We start from the raw sequence: 11,760 nt of genomic DNA on the forward strand, positions 1-11,760 counted from the left end.
CCATGATGCCCAGCCTCTAGAACAGCAAGGTATGATTAGTTTTCAGGAAAGAGAACCCAAAGCCTGGCCCAGGAGTGTTGGTGACATTTTCCAAATATTACCCCTGGGTAATATTTCTTTTCAGAATGCCCTAGCGCAGACCCAGAGAGCCCTGTGTCACCGCAAGTGCAAGTCTCACCAGCAGTTGAGGGAAAACAGACCTCCTTCAACCAATCCCTGTGTTTGAGAGTTTAGAAGCCTCTGTGGCAAAGAAGAGAGGAAACAATGAGCTTTATAAAGAACCATATTTATTTCCATTTACAGCATCAAATACCATAAATAAAGCTAAACATTGTTTTGCTGTGTGCAAAATACAGGGTTTCGTGTGGCACTGTGAATGATCACCAAAGGTCACAGACATGCGTTGTGATGAGATTGGGAGCCTAGCTAGAGAGGAGGCTGAGAGGGGAGGAGGCCACTCTTTGGTTGACATTCTAGAAAGGGAGGGAGGCTCTGCAAGAGAAGATAAGACAAGAGCAACGACTTCGTACTGGCCAGGATCTGCATGGACGCAGCGAGGGGTGCAGCATGCAGCACCGGGCAGACAGGCTGGGGGGCAGGATGGCTCGGGACCACATGCAGGACCTGAGACCGCAAGGCCTCCTGGCCGACCACAGCTCCACTGTGCTGGGCGAGTGGTTTCTCTTTAAGAGCATGTTGACTGTCCTGCTGCTCCAGGTAAATGAGTCAGCAGAATGTGTGTTTTAAGCAGAGCCACAGGGGCCTTTAAACTGGTGGCTCCAGGCCTTGAGGCTGAACTGAGTCATTTCTCAAAGACACCCATGTCTGGGGTGCTGATTGCTCTGTTTGAAGCTCCTGAATCATTTGGGGCTTTATGAGCCAAGGGAGATAAGAAAAGCCACAGCAAAACCTTCAGATCTATAGTGCAGGTTGCAACAGAAAGAGGAGTTACTGGAGTTATTGCGATTATGTGTTCAAAGTACAGAGCACGGGTCAGGCTTGGGATGAAGCCCGGGAGTAAACGTTTTTTTAAAACCCCTCCAGAAAGAACCACCTATGGGTTTTGATCAATGACATTATTAATCTTTATATTAGAACCAATTTAAGAAGATGCTGGTATGCATGAGCTTTTTCAGAGACTACTAGACAGAAGTGTTCTTTTCCAATGGGACAGATCCCTCCCTATGGTACTGTCTCACCGTCAGGGTTGACCCTCCCAAGAAGGTAAGTGGCTTTGCAGGCACATCTGGAAAAGCATGCAGGCAGGCCGGCCCAGGGGACAGAGGAGAGGCGGGGCATGCACTTGGTGTGGACCAGACTGCCGGCTCCAGGGGAAGGGCAGGCAGAACACGGCTCTCAAGCTGAACACCACCCCTCGTTGTTAACCGACCATGCCACTGAATGAGTCCGTTAGGATGCCAGACACTCACAGTTAGCGCAACCAGCACCACCGGCGGGGAAGACGGGGTGCGAAAAGCGGGTTAGGGGTTAGTACCACTCTCTGGAAATTGGAAGAAAACCAGTCACCTCAGAGCAGAAGTGTGTCAGCCAAGAAGTGGGTGTAGCACTGGAAGGCTGAAATGCACTGACGGCCACAGTGTAAGTTTGGAAAGAGAGAGAAAGACAGAAAAGAGAACTTAGTGAGGGACAAAAGGAAAACGAATGACAATGCGAGAAGGCATCGGAGTTGAAAATAAGGCAATCGTTACAAAAAGGGGAACCTACCACAAACAAGTCACTGCTTGCTTAAGAGAGATGAACCTTTCTGGTAGTGACCAGTTACTTAATTACAGGGGGGGACACATGCAGTTTGCGCACTGCCAACACCACCCTGCACTCCAATTAGAGCTACAAATGCCCTCGGGACCTCCCCCTCTGCCCCCCTTGTCCTCCAGTGTCTCCTACTCACTCTCAAATATGCCATGGAGGCCTAGAGGCATCTCCCTCTGGGATCCACCCACGCATATTGGTACCATCCACCAGGAAGGTTCGAGGTCTCAGAACATATTTTACAAAAATCTCAGACTTCTGCTAGGCACACCCCGTCTCACCAGAGTGACTCAAACCAGTCTCCTTATGGCCATACATGACATTCTTAGAGATTCCAACTCTGCCTTCATAGAACATTCCACACAACATCTCAGCTGACCCTGAGCTGATTATGATGACAATAACATGGCTGTTCACATCATCACCTCGAGAATTTACTCTCTATAATCAAACACAAAAGGAATCAAGGGCTCCGCCTAGCACACTGAACATTAAAATCCCAGCAAAAATTGGAAAAAACACAGTGCGAGTCATCGGACTGAGAACAGTTCCAACAAGGATGGAGGCGCCGGTTCCCACAGACTTGGCCAAGGCCATTCCCCTGTTTTTCTCAAGGATTTCAGAGAAGTGTTTGTAGAAACTCACCACCCTTTCTTCCCACTCTATAGAAACCTGTCATCTCAAAGCTGTCGAGAGCTCTGGCTCCTAACCCACACGAGGCCCCTCCTCAGTTAATCTAGAAGAATCTCCAGTGATAACAACAGCGTAGAGCTATCTCAGGCCCAGCGAATCCGGATACACTGAGCGCCATAGAAGGCCTTTCTCTCTCAGTCCCCTGATTGTTCAACCAGACCCTGCAGCTGTGCATGTCCAGGCAGAGTGGCGTGGGGACAAGCCAAGGGCTCTCCCTATTCAGGGTGGAGAATGTAGGCAGGCCTGATGCTCGTTTATGCCCTTACTAGGGCAAACTTCCTTTGGGTCAGTCAATAAACAGCTTTGACTCCCAGCCTTCCCTGCCAGTCAAGATACAGTAGAGCTTCCTCGTGGAGGTCGGACACATTCCTTTGCCAGGGCAGCGAGAAAGTGGTTTCTGACTGTTCTGACCACGTGCGCCTGGCCGGGGAGCCGCTAAGCAGCCAGGATATCCACAGGCAATGCTCAGTGGACAGGCCACATTTCCCTGCAATAGCCTGATGTGCTAGCAGTGCCCTCAATCTCAAAGGACACCACGTGAGAGGGCAGAGTCTTCCACTCCACTCAGCCTGACCCCCATGCACCCTGACTGGCCTTGGCTCAGCCTGCAGCCTGGGCTGGGGGACCCAGTAGGGACAGCTCTGGGCGTTAAAATGCCACCAGCTGAAATATCTCGTCTTCAGCATTGCATCAGCTTGACGGAGCTCTCTACGGTCAAATCCAACAGGCTTCCTCTGCAGTGCCCATTAGTGGGAAGGGAAAACGTATGTTTGTGGCAATCTGGTTGAAACTCGTGGTTCTGTGTCATTTGGCTGTGATTTGGTATGGGGGATAAAGCCTTCAACCTACTATTTTATGTCAAAACAAGGGAACAAAACAGTCCTCCTCCCTCTGGGAGGACAGACAACAGCCAACTACATATGCTATGTGCTTTTGTAGGTTTAATTCTATTTTGTTCTCAACGCTTTTCTTCTAAAATAATTAGACTTCCATGTTGCAAGAAATTGCCTGCTGTTGACCAGTGACATCCGGGTACATAAGTAGAAAGGCACTGGTGAGGAGACGGCACACTCACTTTCGTGTCTATAAAATCCCCATCGTTAACTTTGCAGGCAGTGGCTATTACAACACACTGTAATGTTGGTGGGTTTGTGTGACACCAGCTATAAACTGCAAACTTGTGTTTAGAAAAATTGACGCTCATAGACAAAAAAGTTTTCTCTTGGCTTATCAGAAGTTAAAAATTGAAATGTAAACCCAGAAATATGGCTCGCTTTGGTATAAAAAAGTACAAAGCTATAAAAAACATCCTTCATGTTGTCCCTGGCCCTAGCACCGTGAGTCGATGTTCACCCTGACAAGGCCAGATGGAGGTGGCCAACGTGACACGCTTTGGCTTTGAGCTATTTGGTTAAAGAACGCTAGGCCTCGTGGCCAGAGCCTTGGCGAACGACAGACACGTTGCCGACTAACTCTGGAAACGTTAAGGCACTTGGGGGCAGCCGGTGCTTCACCGAAGCTTGACCGGGAGGCACCTGAGCACCCAGGTGCGGATGGTCTCGAGGGACTCCTCGGACTCCCTGTACATGGCTGCCAGGACCTCAGAGAAGGCCCAGAGGAGTGGCAGCCCGAGGCTCAGCAGCTCGTAGGTGTAGCAGTAGTTGGAGGCATTGTCCCTGAAATGGAGGCCGGCGGCTCGCAGCACTCCCCGCATCCAGTTAAGTAGGCTCCCGGGAAGGTCGAGCAGGGCCCTGGGCAGCCTGAGAGACCAGCTCAGCGCCTTCCTAAAGGAGGAGGTGGAGATACCTGGGGGGCTGCCTTCCGGCGTGCTGATGGCGGCCACGGCGCAAGAACTTTCCGAGGGAGTGTCTCGTCGAGGGGCTTCCTGCTCTTGCCACGTCCCCTCCTCCTGAGAACGAGATCAAAATGACGGCGTTTAGTCCCTGGGTCTCACAGAGGACTGCTCCAAGGAAGCAGACCAAGAGAGCCAAAAACTCTTGAACTTGGCAAACCCTGTGTTCTGCAGCGAGCCCCCCATTCGCTGCTGAAGCGCTTGCTGCACAGGGGCGCAACTTTCCTGGGAGGCAAAGTGACCACGGCGGTCACGATTCTTCTAAATATATACTCCCTTGGATCGGCAATCTCACTTCTAATGATATATACCAAGTAAATAACTGAACATACAGACAGTAATACATGTGCCAAGATGTGCATTGTAACAATATTTGCGAGATAAAAATATCAAACATAAAGGTCCAATAATACGGGACCAGTGAAGTAAAATATTGACCATCCATAAAATTGAATCTCTTACAGGCATCAAAAATTATGCTTCAAAAGAATTTTTAACATCATGGGAAATCATTCTTGATATACTGTTAGTGAAAAAAAGAAGGTTATAAAACTGTAGAGATAGGATTCCATCTAGGTTAAAATATATTCGCACGGGAATAAGTCTGGAAGGGGATATTACAATACGTTAATTGTGGTTTTCTCAGGATAGAGTAATTATAGGTGATATAACTTTCCTCCTTGGTATACTTTATTTTCCCATTTTTCTATAAGGATCCTATATAACTTGAGTAATTAGAGAAAAATTTTAAGTTGTAGGTCGTGGCTGGTGGTGGGTGATTAATCAAACCTGAGAGAAGGTATTTGTGAAGAGCCGCCAGGGCGAGTGCTACCTCAAATCATCTATAAACTCAGTGGGCTGGTCACCAGGCTGACTTCAAGAGCCTGGGAAAGGACTTGGAAACCACAGACGGTCAACCTCATGCCAGGCATTCCTGCAGGCAGCAGCCTGAGGCCAGGTGGGCCCCAGGCACAGAGGGACCACGTGGCCTTTGCGTGGCTGAGCCCAGTGTCCCACCCCTGGCACATGAGCAAGCTCCTTCTGGGCTTCTTGTGAGAAGCCAGCACAGCCTCTCCTGGGAGCTGGCATCTGGAACAGGCTGAGGCAGAGGACCCATCCACAGCAGGAAGTAGAGGCTCTCTTCTTTATACGTGAGTATTTCCATCCCTCCAGGGCAAAAGAGGTGGCCTAACTTTGAGGAACCCTGGAAAACCTTCTCTTCTCAAGGGGTCTTCCCTGTCTCACCGCACTCTCGAGATAAAACATACCTCTCTCTGCTGCTTCAACTCTGCCCGTCTCTTCCGTTGTTTGCTGCCGGTTTTACAGTGAATGAAGTGAGGCTTGCAGTAAAACTTGCCTGTAAAAAGAGGTGCACATACACATGCACGAAGATTTCTCTCCCGCGACCCAGCACCAGGTAGACACAAGCCGAAGTACCTGCCACTGTCCAAGTCAGAAAACACCAACAGTGGACCTAAGCCCAGGATAACTCAAACTTGGGCAGCACCTTCTGTCACCTGCCTTAAAACAGAGGTGCTGAGATGAGGCAGCGGTGTCTGGGGATGGAGCTAGAACCCTCAAGCCAAGCAGAGCTTCCAGATAGCTGGCTACGTGGGGGTTCCTGCGTGGTGGGCCCGCACCTGGAGAGGGCACGGGAGCTCTGAGCCCCGTCTGCCACACCTCACCCTATGCGTCTCCTCCCTCCGGCTGTTCCTCTGTATCCTTTATAATAATTGAGTCAACACACACGCAAAATCTTAATCAGACTGAGGCCAAGTTTCTTTACAAGACCAGCTGCCAGGCAGCAAAATGGACAGCCGTGAGTATCGACACCCTCGGTCCTCCTTTCTGGGGAAGGCTGAGAGCAAGTGGCGGCAGTGCTGGGAGGGAAAGACCCATGCAGGGCACACGCCAGGAAACTGGCCACTGCCCAGGGCCACCAGGAACCTTCCAGAAAAGTCTTCCTTGCTCACTGCTGTGCTAGTAACAATGGTGACAGTAAGAATGATACCAATAGGGAAACTTAGGTTGGACTTACTGTATACCAGACACTGTTCTAAATGCTTCGTGTGAATGAACTCGTCAAGCCTCACAACAACCTGAAGAGCCAAGCATTACTGTTAACCACATTTTGCAGATGAGCAAACTGAGGGACCAAGAGGTTAAGCAACAGGCCCAGGATGATGTGGCTAGTAAGGGGTGCAGGCTGGGTTTGAACCCGGGCGGTTCAGTTTGAGGCTATGTAAGCGAGAGCCCCATGTTACGCTGCCTCTCATCATACATGACAGTGCAAATATAAGTGTGAAAACCATAAAACAGTCACTCGTTCCAATGAGCACAAGTCTTTCCTCAATGATCTCTCTGAGGCCACTTACCAGAGTGGATGCTATTATCCTGGTTATTTTTACAATACACACTTTATGAAGAATATTAATATACCATGATGAATGCAAACCTTTATCACATGCCAGGTGTGGTGCCAAGCATGTCACACAGGTTATCGGGTTTGATTTTCTTGGCCGCACCAGGACAAGGCACGGCGGTAAAGCTAAATGAGAAAATGTACATAAAGCCCTTTGCACACAGTAGGTGCCCAGCAGTGCCTGGTATACTGCAGGTGCCAACACTTCCCCTTCCCCCAGACCAGGCAGGCTCTCTGTCTAGCAAGAGCTCCTAGTTTCTCTGAACAGCTTTTGTGACGACATCACACTCCCTGTTGGGGACGTGTTGGGTGTCCCAGAGCCTCTAGAGGGACAGGAACCCAGGCCAAGGCCACATCTGAGGCCGAGGCCAGAACCCAGCGCTGCCCTGGCCCCTGGGGTTACCTTCGTCACAGTCGAAGGCATAGGCAGCCAGGCGCAGGGTGGTGGCGCAGACGCTGCAGCGGAAACACTCGCGGTGGAAGAAGTGGCCCTCGGCGCTCAGCCGCTCCATCACGTACACACGCTTCTTGCAGAAGTAACAGGTGTTGCTGCCACCCAGGTTCAGGGGGAATGACGGCTTCCGCATAGATTCCTGGGGATCAGGAGAAAAGAGCGGTGTCTTAGGCTTACCTCGGCTTTCAAATGCCAGGCTGAGGCTTTTAGAAATTCCGCACTAAATCCTGGGGACCTTGCGTGCTTCCGTGTGCTGCCCTCGTCACTGCAGCAAAGAGTGAGGCGTGGGAAGATCCAGCCCCGGCACAGACCCCACCCTGCAGGGGCTGCTGTCGCGTGCACTCCCACACAGGCGGGCAGCAGCAAGGTGCGCCTGGGAGGGGCTGGCCCCCAGGCTGGCTGCTCTGGCTTTGGGGTGGGAGTGACATTGTCTGATATGACAGAGTGGGCATCACTCAAATGTCTCTGCTCAGTGACATTCTCTCCAGGATCTGTCCCCGGGGTTAAGTGTCACCCGCCTCTAGAGAGGTCACTGAAACCGGCCCACTGGGGAGGTTTGACATGTCCTTGCCCCTGTGGCATCAAGTCTGCTCAGTTAAATTCCTAAATGCCAAGAGGGAGGGTGTGGGCCTGGGCAGGGGGACACCTGGGTGATTCCAGGGGAATGTGCCAAAAGGAAACTAAAAGAATTGTCAACTCAAATCACTGGTGATTGCAGCAAGTAGCCTAGCTTGGAGAAGGGGAGAACTCAAATCAAAGGGGTGTTTTTCCCATTACTTATTTCTCAATCCAGTGCAAAGGGGCTGTTCAGGTTGGACATTAAACACGGAAAGTTAGGGACACCCAATTATGCGACGGCTTCACCTGGGGTTTTTACTGAGCAGTTCCCCAGAAGCCCAGACAGCAGGGAAGATGCTCTGTCTTGGAAATGATCCACAGGGGACCAGAGTGAGGTTTGCCTTTAAGGAAATGCAGCTTCCTTCTAACCTGGGCTCTGCCCTAGCCCATCCTGAGCCCCCTCTTGTCCCACAAGAAGGGGAGCCTTCAGAGGGCCGGGCCATCCCGCGCACCCTCCCTGGGAGGCCAGAGCGAGTGTCTGCGGGTGAAGGCTGAGGGGTGTGTGTCCTTACCAGGTCTGGAGAGGTGGCCTGGGTCTTAGGTCTGTGATCATTCATGTACAGATTGACCAGGACTTCAGCTGCAGCCCCTATGCCGCTGGACACTTTCCCTACTGTCAGCTAACCGAGAGCGGAGGAGGAGGAGACAGAGACAAAGGTAGAGGCCAGTTAGCACCCAGAGGGAAAACGCAAACAGGCTGGACGTGGGCAAAGGCCCCATGCCCACATGCGCACCGTAGCCCACATCCTGTGAGAGGCACAACCAGCCAGGAGCGAACAGCAGCACTCTGGAGATGGAGAAAAGGAGAGAAATAAACCCCCAATGGCTGTAAAAGTACAAATACTGTCTGATTCCACTTGTGTGTGGTACCCAGAGTAGTCAGAATCATAGAGGCAGAAAGTAGAATGGTGGTTGCGGGGGTTGGGGACAGGGAGAGGAGAGTTGTTTAATGGCACAGAGTTTCAGTTTTACAAGATGAAAAGAGTTGTAGAGATGGATGATAGTGATGGTAGCACATTATGAATGTATTTAATACCACTGAACTACACACTTGGCCAGGCGCAGTGGCTCATGCCTATAATCATAGCACTGTGGGAGGCCAAGGCGGGAAGACTGCTTGAGGCCAGGAGTTTGAGACCAGCCTGAGCAACATAGCAAGACCCTGTTTCTGAACTAGACACTTAAAAAAAAGTTAAGATGGTAAGTTTTATGTTATGTATATTTTAATACAATAAAAAATTAGAAAAGAAAGGATTAAAAATCAAAAGACAAAAATCCCTGTGGCCCTGGGAGAACCAGGTGACTGGCAGAACTACACCCACTGGGGGTGCAAGGCCTTCAGGAGTTCCTCCGGCCTCTCCTTGCACAGACGGCGTGAACGAACCCCAGAGAGGGGAAGGGGTCTACCCAAGGCCACTTAGCAAATATATGCAAGACTTGGGACAGCACTCAGATCTCCTGACCCCTGGCCCTGGGGCCTTTACAGCCACTCTCCTCCGGGTGGCAGGGAATCGCATTGCTCGGGCTAAATCGTCACCAAAAAGGCTTGTTGCCTGCAAAAGCCAGTGTGTCAGAGAAGCCAAGCAAAGGAGAAAAAGAAAGCAGGAGGCTTGGAAAGAAATCAGGAGGCAAGCCTTTGCACACTCTTCGGTGGCAATGCCCTCCTACAGAGCCCCCTCCTCCTCAGGGACTGTAGGTGGCCATGCAGGGAGCAGTGGGGCCAGCACAGGTCGCGGGAGGGTGGGGACCCAGCTCCACCTCGAGCTGGTGCTGAGACTCGGTACAAAGCGCTGCACTGAGCTCAGTTTCCGTGTTTAGTTAAATGGGCACCGTTGTACTTACCTCGTGGATTTGCAGGAAGGACTGAGGGAGACAATGTATGTCAGAGCGCCTGGCACTGAGCAGGGCCTGGGCCAAGATTACCTTGTGTGATATTGTGATCTAATAAGAAATATATATCTGGTCTCTGCCCCCTGGTTCCCGAGACAGACCTCAGAGCTCTCGGTAATTTGCTGAGTGATAATGCCTGGAATTATCACTCCTAAGTCCCTGGGAATTTCCTGGGTGACAGGAGCATCTTTTGCTTTAATGAGGCGGCTCTTAGGCTCCTGGATAGCTTCGGGATGGGGCTGGTTGCCAGGGGAACCAACTCCATGATTAAGAGTTGGCACTTTCAGCCCACTCCTGACCCAGGGCGTAGGCAGAAGGGCTGAGGTTGAGTCTGTCGCCAATGGCCAGTGACTGAATCAATCACACTGACATAACGAATCCTCCATAGAAACAAAAAGGATGGGGTTTGGGAAGCTTCCGTGTAGCTGGACACGTGGAGGTGCCTGGAAGGTGGTGCCCCTGGAGGGCAGGGAAGCCTCGCGCCCTCCCCACAGGCGCCACCCCGTGCACCTCTTCGTCTGGGTGTCCATCTGTCTCTTCCATTGTATCCTTTACAATAGACCAGTAAACACAAGTAAGCGCTTCCTTCCTCGGGTTCGATTAATCTGCTAGGACAGCTCACAGAACTCGGGGAAAACATTATGTTTACAGATTTTGCTGGTGGGAGAAACATGCCCCCAATATTTTGGTGACCAGAGGTGAGTGGTGTGACAGTGAGAGGAAACACTGTTTTCTCCTCACACCTGGATTACTCCCTCCCTTCCACCTCTACATTCGGCCTGCCCGGCTGCCCCGGCAGCTCCTGGCCCCGGGGAGCTGTGTTTGGGTGTGACCCGGGTCCCCCCAGCAGGCCTGCAGCCCGTCTTGCCAACAAGAGCAATGTGTGGAACGGGCCAGGGTGGGGGCTCTGCGGCGGCTCCAGAGCCAGCGCAGGATGGGGAGGAGGTGGCTCCGTGTGGGCTTGGGCCCACCACCTGACGCTGGGTTGCGGGTGCCTGTGCTCCTGAGGGCATCCACGAATGCCTGGGTCCCCACGAAGGTGTCAAGGAGCTGGGGAAGGGGTGGCAGCTGACAGCTCAAACAGAGCATGGCATGATCACATATACGCCCCTCAGCAAGCTTCAACTTGCTCCCCCCTTCCCCACCAGCTCTGAAAGCCCGCCCTGGGAATGCTGCCGTCTCTTCTTAGCGGGGGTACATATGCACGGTATGAGATTCTAGAAACACCATTCCTGATCCCAAGACCCTGGAGGGAAAGAGCCTCCAGACCCTTCCCAGCCTCCAAATCCAGCTTCTGGGAGACGTGGCCAGAGAGAGCAGCAATTTAGGCTGCAGGGCCTCTGGGCAGGCGTTGATAGCCATCACCACAACAAATGACAGTAACTTGCACGTGGGTGGAATAATGCCCTACGCCTAAACCTAAGACTGCGCTTGGGAGGCCACATCTAATCCGATGACAGAAAGCCTCAAATATAAAGCAGGAAGTTCAGGGAACCGCAAAGCCAGTGACAGTAGGCCTGCACAGGTCCCCAACTCCCGGTAGCAGAGCCCGTCCTTAGGCCCAAGGTACCGTGTCAGAGCCCGCAAAAGCATAGGCACGAAACAGGGCTGAACAGGGAGAGGGCGCCAAGCAGGCTGGTGGCAGTGACAAGGCCCCAGGAGCCCCTTGCTCCTGTTCTCACTCAGGAGGCCCAACGTGAGAACCAACTGGGGTGGTCACTCCAGACCACAGTGTGGCTCTTGGGGCTGCAGGGGCTGCAGCTACAGGCCTGCTGGGGGTGCCTGATCCCTCAGACTTGAGCAGACAGGACCTCATCAGACTTTGCTTCTTGGGGTACCAGCTGCCAGGCCAGCCCCACTCCTGTCCCTGCCCCACGCTGGCTGTGCCTCGGAGAGACCAGGATTCTGCTTCCAACCACACACTGCCATTTTCAGGATGCTACAAATGCCAAGAAACTTGGCTCCTGCTTCCAGGAAAGGTTCAGGTGCGTTGGCTCAGGACAATAGGCAATTGTTTTCCTGACGCTCCATCTCCTGCTCTGGCCCCTAACTTGGCCCCTC

The 11,760-nt window shown here is 52.0% G+C and overlaps 1 protein-coding gene across 3 annotated transcripts in view; it reads right to left on the reverse strand.

Moving 5' to 3' along the window:
- Window positions 1-265: 265 nt before the first annotated feature.
- Window positions 266-11,760, reverse strand: part of MICAL2 (microtubule associated monooxygenase, calponin and LIM domain containing 2) — a 150,975-nt gene continuing 139,480 nt past the window's right edge. Inside the window, exons 22-27 of one of the 3 annotated variants that reach the window (XM_012654390.1) lie at window positions 8,322-8,429; window positions 7,141-7,330; window positions 5,584-5,672; window positions 4,270-4,372; window positions 1,431-1,585; window positions 268-492 (exon numbers count right to left, since the gene is read on the reverse strand). In XM_012654390.1, coding sequence (XP_012509844.1) covers window positions 1,545-1,585; window positions 4,270-4,372; window positions 5,584-5,672; window positions 7,141-7,330; window positions 8,322-8,429 — 531 coding nt within the window. In that variant the 3' untranslated portion in view covers window positions 268-492; window positions 1,431-1,544. Of the gene's footprint in view, window positions 4,373-5,583; window positions 5,673-7,140; window positions 7,331-8,321; window positions 8,430-11,760 lie in introns of all 3 variants that reach the window. The other 2 variants (XM_012654391.1, XM_012654392.1) reach the window with 2 other exon arrangements.

This window comes from Propithecus coquereli, unplaced genomic scaffold (genome assembly GCF_000956105.1).
Source record: "Propithecus coquereli isolate 6110/MARCELLA unplaced genomic scaffold, Pcoq_1.0 Scaffold44, whole genome shotgun sequence".
In the NCBI taxonomy this organism is placed as follows: domain Eukaryota; kingdom Metazoa; phylum Chordata; class Mammalia; order Primates; family Indriidae; genus Propithecus; species Propithecus coquereli.